Source organism: Sciurus carolinensis, chromosome 4 (assembly GCF_902686445.1).
Source record: "Sciurus carolinensis chromosome 4, mSciCar1.2, whole genome shotgun sequence".
Lineage (NCBI taxonomy): Eukaryota > Metazoa > Chordata > Mammalia > Rodentia > Sciuridae > Sciurus > Sciurus carolinensis.
In genome coordinates, this window is record NC_062216.1 from 53619027 (window position 1) to 53639269 (window position 20243).

General features: G+C 35.9%; 1 protein-coding gene across 1 annotated transcript in view; it reads right to left on the reverse strand.

Annotated features, from left to right (window-relative positions):
* Window positions 1–15691: 15691 nt before the first annotated feature.
* LOC124982705 (disintegrin and metalloproteinase domain-containing protein 5-like) overlaps window positions 15692–20243 on the reverse strand; it is an 80851-nt gene continuing 76299 nt past the window's right edge. Inside the window, 2 exon segments of the mRNA XM_047549668.1 lie at window positions 15692–15817; window positions 16428–16514. Of these exon segments, the coding sequence (XP_047405624.1) occupies window positions 15692–15817; window positions 16428–16514 (213 nt within the window).

The following is a 20243-nucleotide window of genomic DNA, read 5'->3' on the forward strand; positions in this document are numbered from 1 at the left end:
TAGGATAGGACAGTGAGAATCATAAATAATATTATGAATGAATATAATTATTTTTAAAGTAGTCCTAGACAACAATCAAAACATAGGTCACAAGGTGATTAATTACATTGTTCCATACTCACTTCTCAGTGGGGGATGACTTGATGCTGCTACTGATGGTGTTCTCTTCTGCCACAGATCTATAAAATTGATACATTTGTTCAAAAGTGGAAAAAAATTTAAATCTCAGAACAGTTAAATTATCATTTAAAGACTGTTCTTCAAACAAACAATGTCAAATATGTAAAATTTCTTTTTCCAACATAAAACAGGCACTGTTTAGAGTGAGTGCTATCAAGCACCTTGCTTTGTTGATTGGTTCTTTTTACTTCAGTGTGTACTTACTCAAGCATTTCGGCCATAAGCCCATATTCGTATAGGAAGGCCTCTGTATTCTACAATATTTCTAATTCTTCAGGTCAAATTAAGCCAAAACTATAAAGCAGCACTTAAAAAAATTCAATTAATCAAGACATCATATGACACCCCATGTGGCAAAATCCTGCAAATTATGTAAAGAAACTCAGTATCATATTTTAAAATGTGTGTGATTGTTTACGATAGTATGGTGATTTCACTTATTCAGTTGATGCATCCAAAAGCTTTTGATACATTAGAAAGCCATTATCATCTTCTACTTTATAGAATAGTTTTAAGTACATAAAAATTAAATCATTTGTTCAAGATATCAGTTTTACATGCAAGATTTACAACTTATGAACAAGTTTTCCAAAGAGTGATATTTTAGATGACATACAATATTGCTTTCTGTCTCTTAACCTAATATTATTAGCCATACATATAATATCTATTTAAGAAGTGACATATCTATCTATTGTGGAAGCAGATTCAAAGATATATCATCTCTAATGAGGAAAGATATTGTGTTCAAATAAAGATGTTGTGTTGACTACTGACCTGAGAATTCATATTTAATAAATTTATTTTTAGCAAGTTCCCTTGAAATGCAGTGTCACCTGTTCTTTTAAAGCCTATGGGGAATATGGCTGTTTTGACAGGGTCAAGAACTAAAGGCTAAATACACTTCTAAGATATCCTTGGCAGCCATGGTTCCTCCTGCAGAGAGACTGGTAGTAAACTTACGGATTCTAGTGACGAGCAATACTGGAAAACACACAATGGCCATCAAGCCAGTTTGAAATGTGTCTCCAGACTTCTCCTTATGTTGCCTTACCTATAGTCATAGCTGTCTTTGATAAAACATGAATATTGTTTTCTTGATTTGCTTAATGTTTTAAGAATAAATATATGCCAGTACACATGTAGATATATACCTTTCAGTTTCAGTTCCCTCTTTGAAGCATCGTTTTCTTATTTTATTCTGATTAATTAAAAGAGCAATAGTAATGATAAGCAGAGGCACAGAAATGTACAAACTGACTCGAAACTGTTGTTTTTGTGAACTGCCAGGACTTCCTTCCACATATCTTGGAGCTGGAACAGAAAATATCCATTTTAAACTATGTCAGAGATTTTATTAATGAAATGAAAAGGTGGAGAAGGCATTGTGATCAACATTATTCCCAAACCTCAAACACCTCATTTATATATATATTGTGAATAAAATAAAAAAACAAAAAATGAACAAAGTCTATAAATGTGCTATTGCTAATATTTTACTGATGTTTTTATTGCTCAATATTTATGTGATGTTTTCTTAGATTATATAATATTTGCAAACATTTATTAAATTATTTTCCAGGCTGTCAGTTCACCTTTTAGATCTTGGAATTTGTTAACTTCCATATGGCAATTGAGCCATTTCCATATTTGTTCTGTTTCTCTGAAGAACCCTTGACTATTATTGGTTTTGGTGCTGGGAAGTGGGTTGCTGTGCTAACAAATACCTAAAAATGTGGAAATGACTTTGGATCTGGAAATGAGTAAAAGCCAGAGTAGGTTTAATAAGCACCAAGAAGAGGGGTCAGGGCCACCACCTTGAATCGTGGTGGGGACATTGCGATCTTAGTGGACCTGGAGAGAATGATATTAACCAAAATGGAATTATTGAGAAGCGGTAGATACAAGGCAACTTGCCTTGCTAGATATTGGACTTTCTTGGAACCTAGCGCCTCTTCCTTCTTTCCAATTTCTCCCTTTTAGAATGCCTCTCCTGTGCCTATCTAACCATTGTACTTTGGAAGCACTTCTTTGACTTCATAAATTCATAACTCTAGAGGAAAACCGTCTCGAGATGAATCATAACTTGATTCTCTCAAACCTGACTTAAACTATATTCAGAAGAGATTTTTGGACTTAGAATTAATGCTGGAAGAGGTTAAGATTTAGAAGTCTGTCGTTAGACTGACTATATTTTGCATGTGAGAAGGATATAAATTTGGAAGGCATTGGGTATAATATTATGGATGAATTTTCTCCTCCTAAACTCATATTTTGAAGCTCCACCCCCAAAGTAATGATGTTTGGAACTGAGGCCTTTGGGAGATAATTAAGGTTTAATTAGGTCATAACAGTAGGGCCCTATCCCAATAAGATATTACTGCCCTTGGAAGGAAGACTAGAAATAATCTCTTCTCCTGTGTGCGTCTCTTTCTCTCTCTCTCTCTCTCTCTCTCCCCAAAGGCTATATAAAGATTCATCAAGAAGGCAACTTTCTGAAAAACAGGAAGAGAACTCTCACCAGAAACCAAATTTATCAGCACCGTGGTGATGAACCTTTAATCACCAGAATTGTGAGAAAATAAATATATGTTAAGATGCCCAGTCTCTAGTATTTTGTTATTTTGTTATGACAACCCAAGAAGATTAATATAGTATGTTTTTTAAGAAGAAATAATGTCCATTTAATACCCAGGGCATCCCTTGAAGGGAGAAACAGTTATGGAATGTGTGAAATTTCTGTGAAAACTTCTTTTCAGCCACATTCGCTATGTAATAGCCTCAAGAACTTCAGGTTAGGAGACAAGGTGCTTTAGTATTAGAAAATCCTCAAAAGCAATTATGAGAAATAATATAATTGTTGCAATAGATGCCATACACATGTGTATTTAATAAAAATCTAAAAGGCATTCCTATTTTTTTAAAGTTAAATTAGAAGACATAAGTATTTTCTCAACAATTGAATCAAAGGTAGCAACCTTTTCATGACAACACATTGGAAGTTTTCCTAGGAGTAATGAACATCATATTCATGATTATTTTCTTTTATTCTGAATGGATTACCTGATGCAACTTTGAGGCAGAAAGAGAAAGAGACAGAAGTACTAAGAGAAAGAGAATGGGAGAGAGATTAACTTAAAAAGAAGATGGAGAGATAAATTATTACTTAAAAGATGTAGCAATTAATTACAACTTATAATATTTAAAAAAGAACCCTCCAAAAAATCAACTAAAAGATTTCCAAAATCAATGATAGTTAATTAATACATTTTATGCATAAAAATCAGGAACACTCCTATCTGTAAGTAGCGACAGGTTAAAAACACAATAATATATGTTCTCCCCATAACAATTTTTGATAAATTCATAACAAGATCTATAGAACTGGAAACATAATTCCATAGATCCTACTCCATGTATAGAGGAATCAAACTCACAAGAGGTTATCACCTCATACTCATCAGCCAGATGGCTGCTACCAGGAAAACACACATATGCAAGATAACAGATGTTGGCAAGGATGTGGAGAAATTGGAATCCCTGTGCACTCCTGGTATGGAATTTTCTCAGAAAAATTAGAAATAAAATTACCACACGATCTACAAATTCACTTCTGGACAAATATCAAAAAAATTTGAAAGCAGGGTCTTCAAAAGATCTTTGTGAATCCACAGACATTCAGAATAGGCAACAGGTAAAAGCAACTCAAGTGTTTATCAATAGATGAATAAATAAAATGTGGTATATATTCATAATAGAAAGTCATTCAACCTTCAAAAGGAATGAAGTTGTGACTCAAGCTACATGTCTCACATTAAGGACATTATACTAAGTGAAATAGGTCAATCACTAAAACACGAATATTGTATGTTTCCAATTATGTGAATAGTCAAATTCATAGAGAAAGTAAAATACTGATTTCCAGGGCCTGGGGACAGGAACTGACAATTGATATAGTGTCTCATTTTTACAAGATGAGATCTAAAGAGGGATGATGGTTGCACAGTGATGTTCAACAATGTACTTTAATGTCAGTGAAGTTTACACACTGAAACACATTAAGGTCATAATGTTATGTATGGTTTGCCACAATTAAATGTGTGTGTGTGCATGTGTTTTGAAAGGTCAAATAAGCCAATAGACTAGATCAACAAAGGTTATTAAAGGGCATGTCACAGAATTATAAATGTCCTAAGACCATAAGGGAATGTAAAGCCTCATACAATTAAAGAATTTTAAATGTAATATTTCTTTGGTCTTTCAGCTTGTCAAAGATATTAACCCCTGAAAATAGGAAAAATTTATAGCATTATTAATGGCAATCTCTAGGGATTGGAATTATATGAAAACTGTTGAATAAAAATCAATAATGTGAGATTGAAGTACACTTTTTCTAATTTTTTATTAGGGTATAGCTCAGTGGTAGGATGTGTGCTTCGCATAGGTGAGGCCCTGGGTTCAATCCCCAGCACCACCAAAAATAATTATAAAAACAATTTTATATAAGCAGACAGGTAGATTTGAAGATATTTGCATTTATGCCCTAATATGCAAATAGGTGCTCCTATCCACAAGTACGCAAGTATTAAATTACGTACATATGCACAGCTAATTTTATGCATATATATCGCTGTAAAAGCAAATTATGCTTTTTTGAAAATATCCATGAAATAGAACAAAAGTTGACATATTTAAATATAAAAAAGGACATCATAAAACCTGCAATTTGAGATTTTTTATAGCTCTTATTCTATTGACATAAATCAGTCATATTCAAAATCAGTAGAACAAGGATAATAAAACAAAGTAGGACTCCATAAGATTATTTCTTACTTCCAAAATTCATTCAGGATCAACAAGGGCCTCTCCCATGTTGAGTGCAGGACCCATGAAAAGTAGTTAAGAACCTCCTTTACTGAATCCTGGACCATTTGGTGGCAGAACATACAGCCAGTTGTCATACCAGCCCAGGACTTTTAGGGTAGACCTGCAAGCTCTAGAACTGAGGGGATAAAGGAGAGCCCATGGAGACTGGCTAAAGAAAACTAACTGGGTTAGTAAGTTTTCTCTGACCTCAGACTCATGCTGCCATCCATAGTGACATGTGGACCCAGAGAGGCAGGCCTAGTGTACCCAGTCATATAGGTTTGCCTGCGACTGTTCTACTTGTATTACTGAAAGTCTCAAACACTGGTGGATTCCTCACTAGGCTAAGAAACTATTTCTTTGCAACTGGTGAGGGAAAGAACAAAATCCACATGGAAGATAAAAAGGAATTAAAAGCAACACAGTTTTAGTGTCAAATGAATACAGCACCTATTTCCCACCTTTTGTACTCTCTGCTGATATTGACAGCCACGCTCTGTGGTTTACTCTGAGTGATGTACCTAAATGTGCAATTTTAGGGTATTGCAGTCATGAGGGTTAAAAGTCCATCTTTGAGTTAGTCTGTATGTTTTAATTAGCTTTTTGGTCACTGTGACCAAAAGACCTGACAAGAACAAGAGAGAGAGGAAGATTATTTTGGTTGATGGTTTCAGAAGCTCAGTCTATGGTCCACTAAATGCATAGCTCTGAAGCAGAACATCAGGGCAGAAGGGTGTGGCAGAAGGAAGCACCTAAGACATAGCAACCAGGAAACAGAGAGAGCTCCACTCACCAGGGACAAAATATAAATCCCAAAGGCATACCCCCAGTGACCTACTTCCTCCAACCACACCCTGCCTGCTTACAATTACCACCCAGTTAATCCATATCAGTAGATTAATCCACTGATTAGGTTATATCTCTTATAACCTTATCATTTCACTTCTGAATGTTCTTGTCTTGTCTCACACATGAGCTTTTAGGAGACACCATATAATCAAATAATAACACCATTGCAAGAACTATTATGCTTTATATTGAAATAGTGCTATTTTTACTATTGGAAATCCTGTAACTATGTTTTCTACAAACTCAGATAATAAAACTGAGAAGAGTTAGAATACTGACACCATCTTGAACAGGGCTAAATGACTATCTTCTTTTAATGACAGATGGGAGTTCCAATGAACAGTATGCCAAGAATGATTTGGCATTTGTCAGGGTAGTAAAGGGGATATGAAAGCACACATTTCAACTAAATTCAAATGTCTAGAATGAGACAGTACTTTAAATCAACTATATAGATAGATAGATAGATATAATCAATCATGTGTGTGTGTGTGTGTGTGTGTGTGTGTGTTTGCGTGTGTGTATGTGTATTTCAAACAATAACAACAAAATGTCTCCCCAAAAGACACCAATGTCCTGGCAAAACAACTACATACACTAACCTATCATTTATTTCCTTCATTGTTCTATGAAAGTAAATGAAGCAATCTTTCCTAATTGACAGATTGCAATCAGCATGTGATATGGGAGAAAAGGGAGAAATTTTGAGAAAAACTGTATTGTCCCTTACTGTGTAATTAAAGATGATTCTACCAGATGTTATCAAGTGAGTACAGCAGCAAAACATTCCCCTGCTAGCACTTAGGTAATGTGGATTCAAATATGGAGTTTTGAATAACCTCCTCAAATTCTATGAAATTTCTAATTAAAATACAGAAAACCTAAAATAAAAGACTGCTACCTTCAGCAAATACAAAGCACACTTTGCTTATCTACATGCATACTTAGCTGATGGTAGAAAACCAAATTTTTGTAACTTTCATTTAGTCTATAAACATTTTATGGGAAAAGATCTTACACGTTCAATATACTGCATACCTGGTACACTACTCTAAAGGGAGTATTATTTACTTACCTGTGATACAGAAGATTTCATAAAAGTCTTTGGTCACTTCTATTACAAAAGCATTTAATGATTTTTCTTTTACTTTATAAAATGAAAACAGGTAACTTTTGTAGACATATACATGTACAAAGTGACTAATACTACTGCCAAACATAGAAAGTATATTTACATGAGCCTGCCATAAAACCTTGAATTTAAATTGTGGGAAAATAATATTATTCTTCTCTAATTTTTAATAACATGGAGGATGAAAAGAGAAAAAAGGGGATACAGTAAAACAAATTTATACACTCTTCGACACAGTTTGATGATCTATAAAGATTATGCTAAGTGAAATAAGCCAGATATGGAAAGACAGGTATAACATGTTCTCCCTCATACATGGAAGTTTAAAAAAAAAAAAGAGGTCAAACAATATAGGATAATGAATAGTCTAGGCTGGTAAGGGTGTGGTGGGGTGAGGAGAACAAAGAGAGGTTGAATTTTATCAGTGCCTATTGTATGCTCATGTGCATGGGTAACACTGGACGCCACAAATATGTACAATGAATACAAAATAAGAAGAAATAAATAAGAAGTCATTAAGATCCCAGAAAGAGATAAACATACTGCACCTGAGTGATTCCATGTATGTGCAAGTTACAACCACTCAGACAATAAGGAAATGACTCATGTTTTTTTTAAATAAAGCTGCTTTCCAACTCAAAAATTGTTACTAGAAAAAGGCAAGCAAGTTAAATGGGATTTTCATACTTCCTTTATTAAAAAGATAATTTATTTGGAATTCAACTTAGATTTCACAGATTCAAATTACCTCTGATTTAAACCACATCCCCTAAGTGAAATTTCATTTACAATCACATCTAAGGTACTTTTGGAGTGTTTAAAAATGACAAGCATTTCAGACATGGATAACCTAGAAAATGAAGTTATAGATGCAAAGGACCTGACACAAATAGCTGTTCTGCCAGTACAAGCCTATATATACAAAGTTAGTGAACATGTTTTGGAGATCTGAAAAATAAAACTTCCAAATCTAAAAATCTGCTTCTGGTAAATAAAATTCCAAGTATTCCATGCTGAAATACTTTTACTACAAAGAAATTTTGCTTGATGATATCACCTGCTTTGAAAGCACTTTGCTTTGCTTACATCAGCAATCAAAATAATAATGGCTTGATATGGGGTAGAGTTGCAAGTCAAAATGACTTTTACTGTTGAAGTTTATTCAGTTTTGCTAATACATAAAAATGAAGGATTAAATGCTAGAAGCAATTCACAGAAGTATAATTGGAAAATAAAATGGAAAGGATAAAAATATCTGACTGTATCATGGGACAAAAAGTTATTTCTATTTAATATAGGGAATGTCTATTTAATTATTCCTATTGTACTTATGTTTTTTAAAGTCTTGTATTTGTTACCTTAATAAAATAGCCAGCATAATTTACCCAGTAAAGAGTTATTAAAGTTAAATTGCAACATTGGAGGACTTTCTGTTTCTCATTATAAAATACTATTATATCTTTCTCAGAAATAGCATTTGTTTATGTCATAATAAACAAACTGACACTGTTAACTAGTCCTATTATTTTTTAAACAATAATCGTGGAAACACCCCTCCCCCCGCTGGAGCGGTAACACGGACCACTGGGATCATCGTAGAGGAGGCGACTCAGCACAGCGCTTGGACTCGGAGCAACCACTGGGGCTCCGGGCAGCTGCCTGAGGAGGAGTTGCGTAGCGAACTGTTTGGACTCAGAACGACCACTTCTGAACACCAGGGGGTTGCCGGGAGGAAGAGGAGAAGTGCAGCGGGTCGCTTGGTCTAGGAGTGACTGCATCAGAGCCACAGGTAGTTGCCAGAGGAGGAGGCAAGTGGTGAGTTGATTGGACTCAAAGCGACCGCTCCTGAACACCAGTGGCCTGCCTGGAGGAGGAGAGCGGTGGGTCACTTGGTCTCGGAGCCACCGCTCCTGAACACCCGGGGGGGCTACCCCGAGGAGGAGGAGGAACAGGAAGGGTCACTTGGACTCGGAGTGACTGCCTAGGGCTACGGGCGGTTGGCGGGAGGAGGACACGCGAAGTGAGTTGCTTGGACTCCTAGTGACTGCGTCGGAACAGCGGGCGACTGTCCAGAGGAAGAGATGTGTGGCGGGTCTCTGGGTCTCAGAGCTATTGTACAGGGCTCCAGGTGGCCGCTCAGAGGAGGGGCCGCATAGCCAGGTGATTAGGTGCAGAGCAGGGTCCCAGGACCCGCTTCTTGGTGGAAGAGCCGCACAGAGACACGCCTAGGGGCGGAGCGAAGTTTCCAGGACTGCGGGCAGATTCTCTGAGGACAGGCAGCCTAAGGAGACTCGCCTGTGAAGGGTGAGGCTCCCAGGCCCAGGAGGTAGGTCCAGGACCCTGAGAACATTGCAGAGGAAGACAGCCCAGCCCAGGTGGTAGTTGTAGATTGAGGGGAACCTCTAGGAGGGGAACTGACCAGTGAGACCTCCCCACCAGGTGAGTCTTCCCCGCCGGGTGAGGTTTTCCCACAAGGACGGTAAAACCAGAGACACAGGCACAAACAGGCCTTGTCTCAGCCCGCAGCCTAGTTCCCCATTGGATGACCATTGGTCAACAAGTGAAGACACCTCTGCCCACTACCAGGGAATATACCCCACCTGAGGGTCACCACCCCTAGAGAGGCAGCTTCTTCGTGGAGCTCTGCATTATCAACTTCCTCCAAGACTTCAGGCTACTGAAGGATAAGAGGGGATATACTAGCAATCTTCAGGGACATTATAAGTCGATAGAGGAAATCTGCAATATCTTAATGACCCACTGATTCCTGAACAATATGAGAAAACAAGGGAAGAAAATGCCCCAAACAAATCTAGATGTTACATCAATAAAATCCAATGACAGCATGGCAGAAGAAATGACAGAAAGGGAGTTCAGAATGTACATAATTAAAATGATCAGGGAAGCAAACGATGAGATGAAAGAGCAAATGCAGGCATTGAATGATTGCACAAATCGACAGTTAAAAGAGCAAATACAAGAAGCAAAAGATCATTTCAATAAAGAGATATTGAAAAAAAAAACAAACAGAAATCCTTGAAATGAAGGAAACAATAAACCAAATTAAGAACTCCATAGAAAGCATAAGCAATAGGATAGAACACCTGGAAGACAGAACTTCACTTATTGAAGACAAAATATTTAATCTCGAAAGCAAAGTTGAACAAACAGAGAAGATGGTAAGAACTCATGAACAGAATCTGCAAGAACTATGGGATATCATGAAAAGGCCAAATTTGAGAATTATTGGGATTGAGGAAGGCTTAGAGAAACAAACCAAAGGAATGAACAACCTATTCAATGAAATAATATCAGAAAATTTCCCAAATCTGAAGAATGAAATGGAAAACCAAATACAAGAGGCTTATAGAACTCCAAACATACAAAATTACAACAGATCCACACCAAGGCACATTATTATGAAAATACCTAACATACAAAATAAAGACAGAATTTTAAAGGCTATGATAGAAAAGAATCAAATTACATTCAGAGGGAAACCAATAAGAATATCAGTAGATTTGTCAATCCAGACCCTAAAAGCCAGAAGGGCCTGGAACAACATTTTTCAAGCCCTGAAAGAAAACGGATGCCAACCAAGAATCTTATACCCAGCAAAACTTACCTTCAAATTTGACGATGAAATAAGATCCTTCCATGATAAACAAAAGCTAAAAGAATTTACAAAAAGAAAGCCAGCATTACAGAACATTCTCAGCAAAATATTTCATGAGGAAGAGATAAAAAACAACGATGCAAATCAGCAACAGGAGGCGCTAGTCTAAAGGAATAGCCAAATAAATGAGGAACCAAGTTGTGTCAAAAAATAAATAAATAAATAAAATTTTAAATATGAACCAAATGACTGGGAATACAAATCATATCTCAATAATAACCCTGAATGTTAATGGCCTGAATTCATCAATCAAAAGACACAGACTGGCAGATTGGATTAAAAAGAAAAATCCAACAATATGCTGCCTGCAAGAGACTCACCTCATAGAAAGAGACACCCATAGACTAAAGGTGAAAGGATGGGGAAAAACATACCATGCACATGGACTCAGCAAAAAAGCTGGAGTATCCATCCTCATTTCAGATAATGTGGACTTCAAGTCAAAGTTAGTCAGAAGGGATAAAGAAGGACATTTCATACTTCTTAAGGGAAGCATAAATCAGCAAGATATAACAATCATAAACATCTATGCCCCAAACAGTGGCTCATCCATATATGTCAAACAAATCCTTTTCAATTTCAGAAACCAAATAGACCATAATACAGTAATACTAGGTGATTTTAACACACCTCTCTCACCACTGGACAGATCTTCCAAACAAAAATTGAATAAAGAAACCATAGATCTCAATAACACAATCAATAATTTAGACTTAACAGACATTTATAGAATATATCATCCAACCAAGAGCGAATACACTTTCTTCTCAGCAGCACATGGATCCTTCTCTAAAATAGACCATATATTATGCCACAAAGCTAATGTTAGCAAATATAAGAAGATAGAGACACTACCTTATATTCTATCAGATCATAATGGATTGAAGTTAGAAATAAATGAAAGAGTTAAAAACAGAAACTACTCCAACACCTGGAGATTAAACAATATGCTATTATATGATGAATGGATAACAGAAGACATAAGGAAGGAAATTAAAAATTCTTAGAGGTAAATGAGAACAAAGAAACATCATATCAAAATCTCTGGGACACTATGAAAGCAGTACTTAGAGGAAGATTTACTTCATGGAGCGCATTTAATAAAAGAAGTAAAACTCAACAAATAAACGACCTAACACTACAGCTCAAAGCCCTAGAAAAAGAAGAACAGACCAACACCAAAAGTAGTAAAAGACAGGAAATAGTTAAACTCAGAGCTGAAATCAACGAAATTGAAACAAAAGAAACAATACAAAAAATTGACAAAATAAATAGTTGGTTCTTCGAAAAAATATACAAAGTTGATAAACCTTTAGCCACACTAACAAAGAGAAGACGAGAGAAAACCCAAATCACTAAAATTCGGAATGAACAAGGAAATATCACAACAGACACGACTGAAATACAAAACAGAATTAGAAGCTATTTTGAAAATCTATACTCCAACAAAATAGAAAATTTTGAAGACATCAACAGGTTTCTAGAGACATATGAATTGCCTAAACTGAACGAGGAGGACATACACAATTTAAATAGACCAATTTCAAGTAATGAAATAGAAGAAGTCATCAAAAGCCTACCAACAAAGAAAAGTCCAGGACCAGATGGGTTCTCAGCCGAGTTCTACAAAACCTTTAAAGAAGAGCTCATTCCAATACTTCTCAAAGTATTCCATAAAATAGAAGAGGAGGGAACCCTCCCAAACTCATTCTATGAAGCCAATATTACCCTGATACCTAAACCAGACAGAGACACATCGAGGGAAGAAAATTTCAGACCAATATCCTTAATGAACATCAATGCAAAAATTCTAAACAAAATTTTAGCAAATCGCATACAAAAACAAATTAAAAAGATAGTGCACCATGATCAAGTGGGTTTCATCCCAGGGATGCAAGGTTGGTTCAACATCAGGAAATCAATAAATGTCATTCACTATATCAATAGACTTAAAGTCAAGAATCACATGATTATTTCAATAGATGCAGAGAAAGCATTTGATAAAATACAGCACCCCTTCATGCTCAAAACACTAGAAAAAATAGGGATAGTGGGAACATCCCTTAACATTGTAAAGGCCATCTATGCTAAGCCCATGGCTAATATCATTCTAAATGGTGAAAAACTGAAAGCATTCCCCCTAAAAACTGGAACAAGGCAGGGATGCCCTCTTTCACCACTTCTTTTCAATATTATCCTTGAAATTCTAGCCAGAGCAATTAGACAGACCAAAGAAATTAAAGGGATACGAATAGGAAAAGAAGAACTCAAACTATCCCTATTTGCTGATGATATGATTATATACTTAGAGGAACCAGGAAATTCCACTAGAAAACTTTTAGATCTCATAAGTGAATTCAGTAAAGTAGTGGGATATAAGATCAATGCACATAAATCTAAGGCATTTTAATACATAAGCGATGAATCTTCAGAAAGAGAAATTAGGAAAACTACCCCATTCACAATAGCTTCGAAAAAAACAAAATACTTGGGAATCAATCTCACAAAAGAGGTGAAAGACCTCTACAATGAGAACTACAGAACACTAAAGAAAGAAATTAAAGAAAACCTTAGAAGATGGAAAGATCTCCCATGTTCTTGGATAGGAAGAATTAATATTGTCAAAATGGCCATACGACCAAAAGTGCTATACAGATTCAATGCAATTCCAATTAAAATCCCAATGATGTACCTTACAGAAATAGAGCAAGCAATTATGAAATTCATCTTGAAGAATAAAAACCCAGAATAGCTAAAGCAATCCTTGGCAGAAAGAGTGAAGCAGGGGGTATCGCAATACCAGATCTTCAACTCTACTACAAAGCAATAGTAACAAAAACAGCATGGTATTGGTACCAAAATAGAAAGGTGGATCAATGGTACAGAATAGAGGACACAGACACAAACCCAAATAAATATAATTTTCTCATACTAGACAAAGGGGCCAAAAATATGCAGTGGAGAAAAGATAGCCTTTTCAACAAATGGTGTTGGGAGAATTGGAAATCCATATGCAACAGAATGAAACTAAACCCATATCTCTCACCATACACGAAACTAAACTCAAAATGGATTAAGGACCTCGGAATCAGACCAGAGACCCTGCATCTTAAATAAGAAAAAGTAGGTCCAGATCTTCAGCATGTCGTCTTAGGACCAGACTTCCTCAACAGGACTCCCATAGCACAAGAAATAAAAGCAAGAATCAATAACTGGGATAGATTCAAACTAAAAAGCTTTCTCTCAGCAAAGGAAACTATCAGCAATGCGAAGAAAGAGCCTACAGAGCGGGAGAAAATCTTTGCCAATCATACTTCAGATAGAGCACTAATCTCCAGAATCTATAAAGAACTCAAAAATCTCTACACCAAGAATGCAAATAATCCAATTGACAAATGGGCTAAGGAAATGAATAGACACTTCACAGAAGAAGATATACAAGCAATCAACAAACATATGGAAAAATGTTCAACATCTCTAGTAATAAGAAAATGCAAATCAAAACCACCCTAAGATTCCATCTCACCCCAATTAGAATGGCGATTATCAAGAATACAAGCAACAACAGGTGTTGGCAAGGAAGTGGGGAGAAAGGTACACTCATACATTGCTGGTGGGGCTGCAAATTAGTGCAGCCACTCTGGAAAGCAGTGTGGAGACTCCTTAGAAAACTTGGAATGGAACCACCATTTGACCCAGCTATCCCACTCCTTGGCCTATACCCAAAGGACTTAAAATCAGCATATTACCGAGATACAGCCACATCAATGTTCATAGCTGCTCAGTTCACAATAGCCAGATTGTGGAACCAACCTAGATGTCCTTCAATTGATGAATGGATAAAGAAACGGTGGTATATATATACAATGGAATATTACTCAGCCATAAAGAATGATAAAATTATGGCATTTGCAGGCAAATGGATGAAAGTGGAGAATATCATGCTAAGTGAGATAAGCCAATCTCAAAAAACCAATGGACGAATGATATCTCTAATAAGTGGATGATGACACATAATGGGGGGTGGGAGGGGTTAGTGTTAGGGTTGGAGTTAGGGTTAGGGAGGGGGGCAAGAATGGAGGAATGAAGGACTGTATAGAGGGAAAAGAGGGGTGGGAGGGGAGGTGTTTACGCCATGTACAAACAGAGAAACAACATGTATCCCATTTGTTTACAATAAAAAAATTTTAAAAAAAATTGTAAGCAATACAAAATAATATATAATCAAATAAAGACCTGCTTTTCATGCTTTTGTGAAAATAATAATATATACATGTGCATATGTCATATCTTAGCTTTTCTTGTAGCATCATATATAGTTGGATATAGCTATACATTGTCTGTTTAAAAGTTAGTCATCTTATAACAACCAGCCTCAGAGAAGTCTGACTAGGACTTGAATGATGGTCTTATAAAGCCCCACAAGGAAGGAGGATAATGTGGACAGCTCACCAATGTTCCCAGTCAACTTGAGTGGGCTTGATATACCTTGTAGAACCAGGGGATGCCCCCTAGTTTACCCCAGTCTCATCCATGCTTATTTATCTCAAAATACTACTCAGGAATAGTAGAGGTGAAATGCAAAAGAGGAAATATCATAAGATTACTTGGGAGTCATTATGGCAAGAGAAATACAACCAAGTATCAAGTCAGTAGAAAGAAAAGATAGTCTAAATCCCAGGAGTATTAATGTAAAAATGTCTACTGACACTATTTGAAACTAGGAATATCTGAGAAAATTAAAAGTGAACAATTTGAATTAACTGGTCAAATTATATGCAATGGAATTTCTACTTTTAAAATTACCTAATATTGGGCACACTTTTTCTTTCATAAACAATGTCAGTGCTAATATAGAAAGAACAATACAAACATATGCTATCAGATATTTTTAAAATATCAGCAATATCTGTTGACCTAAGGTGTATGCAATCTAACTTCAAACTTACTATTTACTCTCTTATATGCTATATTTAATTAATAAAATATTAAGGACACCAACCCATTTTAATCATATGTCCATCATCAATACTTCCAAACTCTCCACTTTTTGCCTGGCAGTTGGGAGGGACAAATCCTTTATTACAATGGCAATGGTTTAAATTGTTGCAAATCTGAAATAATAAAAAAATAGAATAATTTTTGTACAAAGACAACTTTCTATTAAGACTGATAGTCTATGATTAATTCACAGAATACATCATTCTAAAGAACTTATCTTAAATAAACAAATTCATCAAATTTTCCCTTGCTATGTATAACTTCTATTGCCAAATCAACTTTTTAAAATTCTTTCAACTCTATCCACAGCCAGACTCAAATACCTTGCAATTACTAATAATATGCCACTGATTATCATTTACTTGCTAGCTTCACACAACAGCCCATACTAAATTAACTAGCTAGCTGAGCAATAAAATTATGACACTTTTAAACACTTTCTGCCTTCTCTTTGTTAAAAATAAGATCAATTTTTTACAAGGTGACACAAACACATCCACTACATGCATTTATTAAATCTTATACATCCAGAATCATCTTTAATTTCCGTAACAGTTTTGCAAATTTCTTAATACAAGTTTGAAGCTATAAATTATAGACTATGAAAGAACACATTGTAGCACATAGTGACAAAAAAAAAATTCAAATCATTTTTTAAATCCCCCAGTTGTTTATCAAATTGTTAATAGTATGCTGCTTAAAATGAACACCGAAGTCACTTACCCCCTGGTCACTGCAATCTCTTGAAACATGGCAGCCCTCCTCATCCACAAAGTGTCGAATTTCTCTACAAACCATTTGGAAACAAAACTAAGGTAAAGCAAAAGGAAGTAAAAAAGTATGCAATCAGATTGTGTGTATAATAACACGTAAGAAAATTTCAAGAAAATTCCAGAGTTAATATTATTCAGAATTGGCATAAAAATCCATGAGTGCACCATGAAGAAAACGGTAACTGTGACAATACTGAAATAGTTATGCATTTCAAATTATAAAAATATTATCATATATTTTTTTGTCTTACCATCTAGCATTAGAAGTCCTCTTATAAAGACAAATGACTGGGAAAATCATTTGATTAGCCCCTTGAGTTCAATAATTATCTCAGGAGCATCTTAACAATACCTATGCCTGGGTTCCACCTGAGACCATTATATCGAAAGTTCTGGGGACAGGCTCCATCAATTTTCATGAGCAGTCAGGGTTCAGAACTATTAGGTAGCGAGGCACGATCTTAAAATAATGAATAACTACAACAAAATAAGAGAGTTGACTATTCCATATGGAAAAAATGAGGAGGAAAGAGTGAAGGATAACAGATAAGTATAAGAGGTAATAGGACAATGAGAAATGCATAATGATGAGATTGATAAAAGACCTTCTAAGAAAAGGAATGTTCAATATACAAACTTAAAGTCTTCTAACACATGATGTAAATTTACATGATCTTTCCTAATTATCTAAAAACAAAATTCAGGATTTGGTGAATGAGTTTCATAGTTTGTAGTTTTGTCTTTGGATTGTAGTAATGACAGAGTTTACAAAAAAGTAATCAGAACTCTGGAATATAGGTTCAAGGTAGTATCATTTCTATCACAAGGAGGAGGGACACTTCAGGTCATATATGAACTCCACAATGTTTCAAAATGAGCAAGATATGACATATACTCTGTTTTCTTTCATGTGCTATTCTCAAAATGCTATTATATAAAATAAAGTTGTATTTAGCAAGCATACATAGAAACTTGCTTAAAAATCATGTTAATTTAACTTTACATATTATCTCTTGGACTTAAAGTTACTAGGATCAAATAGAATATTAAAAAGTTAATAAATATATTATTTATAGAAGTTTCTAGTGATATTGATAATTGTTATGACATTAATTACTAATACTGTTTTCTTATTCTTATACATAATATACATAAATGATCACTGTAATATGCATTATAATATTGCAGAATATAATATTCTAAGTGTCATCTTCAATTGAATTATTCACTTACCAAACAGAAAAAATTTGAATCCATTATAAAAAGTAAAAATCAGCAAAATTTGACTTTTCAACTGAAACAATGAATACAACTCTAAAAAAATGCTATTATAAAAACAGTCAAAGAAAAATGTTTTATAATATTTGTTATTGAGCTATACTGACATCATTCTGTCATACTCAGGTGACTGTAAGTCTACAACTCTGGAAAATCAGAACTCAGAGGAACAGCTTAGTGCTATTCTCTGTGGATAGCACCTGACCCCCCAGAAATAAGCAGCCATACACAGTGGTGAAGCTGAGTCAGTAATCCCACCACACATGCCCTTGACTTAGGAATCAGCCTAGCACTCCACGCCCAGCAAGGCTACCTTAATGTGAGAACAACCCTGGAACCCCCATCCCAATAAGACCAATCCCCAAGCTGGTATAGCTTCAGTACCAAGCATACATCAAATTTAAGAATCACCCTGCCCCAGAGAAGACTCACCAGTGTCCACATAAACTTCTGTAACTTTTGCCACAGAGGCACACTTGGTATTGCAGTCATGGACTATTGCTGAAGAAACAGCACTAACACTACACTACTTAACTCATGCAGAACCAAAGCCAAGGCACCCTACGCAATTAAAACTCATCTGTAAAAAAAAATCTTTTAAAATTCTAGGAAAGAAATTGTAAAGTTGGGAGAGACAACTGTTTCAACATAGGCACAGATATCAATACAAGGACACAAGAATGATGAAAAACAGGGAAACATGACTGCATCAAAGGAATCCAAGAACTGTGTTATGATGTCTTACAAAATAATAATTAAAAATAAAAGGTTCTTTGGAGTCTAATCCAATAATTCAAAAAATTATCTTTAGGATACAGAGTAAGATACAAGTGAATATGCATAGAAAATTCAATGATATTAGAAAAAATTCATGATTGGAATGAGAAATTCAACAGAGAAATAAATACATAACAAGAATTAATCAAAATATTGGAATTGAAGAATTAAATGAATGAAATAAAAAATGCAATTGACAGCTTCAACAGCAGAGTGACCAAGCAGAAAATAGAATTTCCGAAAGTGAAGATAAGTCTTTTTAAATAATCCAGTCAGAGGGGAATAAAAGAAAAAAGAGTGAAAATATTAAGAACCCCTGCAAGACTTGTGGGATACCATTAACCAGACAAATAATTGTTCATGGCAATCCCAGAAGAAGAAGAGATAGAAAAGCACATTTAACAAAATAATAGCTAGAAACTTCCCCACTCTTTGGAAAAATATTAAAATCAACATCAAAGAAACTCAAAGATCCTTAAAAATATTCAGAACAAAGAAGTTCTTTCTGAGGCACATTACAATCAAACTGTCACAGGTCAAAAAAAAAAAAGAAAGAGAAAAATTTTAAAATAGCAAGAGAAGAAAATATCAAGCCAAATAAAAGGAATCTCTATTAGACCATTAGAAGATTGCTCACAATAAATTTTGCAGGTCAGAAGAGAATGGAATAATTAATGTATTCATAGGGCTAAAAGAAAAAAGAAAGTCAGCCAAGAATATACCAAGCAAAGCTACCTTTAGAAATAAAGAAGAAACATTAAAGTCTTTAGTAGACAAGAAAAAGTTAAAGAAATTCCTCACAACAAGGCTAACAAGAAATGCTTAACTGAACAGACCAATTGGAATCAGAAGGATAATAATATCATGAAACCAAATGAAAGTACAAAAATTACTATAAATTTATACTATAATTCAGAATACATCATCACTTTCATGGTGTTGTGTAAATCTTCCAAATGTCCAGTGTGAAGATGAAAAGTCAAAAGGAGGGCTGGGGATACAGCTCAGTTGGTAGCATGCTTGCCTCTCATGCACAAGGCCCTGGGTTCAATCCCCAGCACTGAAAAAGAAAAAAAAAAAAAGAAAGAAAGAAAAAAAGTCAAAATGATCAAAAATAACTATGGGCCATGGGCCTGACTCCTGCACCGAGGACGGCCACCATCACTGGTCAGTCGCAGTCGGGCGCAGCAAGCTGGCAGGTGAGTAAGGCCACCTGCATCACGGAGGTAGCTTTTAGGCTCCCAACCCACCTGCCTTGCGGAGTTAGGCGGCAGAGAGCCAACCCGCCCAAACACCAAAGACAGACGCCATCACTGAGCAATCCTGCCCAACCACCACGCCAAGGTCTGTCTCCATGGCGGAGCAAGCCAACAGACAAGCCAGCCTGCCTGCATGCGGAGCTAGCCAGAGGCTTCTTTATAGGCTGGTGCAGGCATTTTGAATTATTCCTGAGGGCGTGGCCATCATCATCGGAAGGGCAGCTCCCTTCCTGAGACACCTACAGGAGGCTAGAGGACCTTTGACAAGACCAAGGAGTCAACAAGAGGAGGTATTGAGAGACTCGGGACAAACTCAGAGCCACTGGGTGAGTCTCTCCCAGTGGTCGGGCTCCCCAGATGGGGCAGTAGTCTACTCCCCCGGATGGAGTAGAGGGCCCAGTGAGACTCCACTGCTGGAGCCAAGAACCCAGTCAACCGGAAGCATTGCCGAG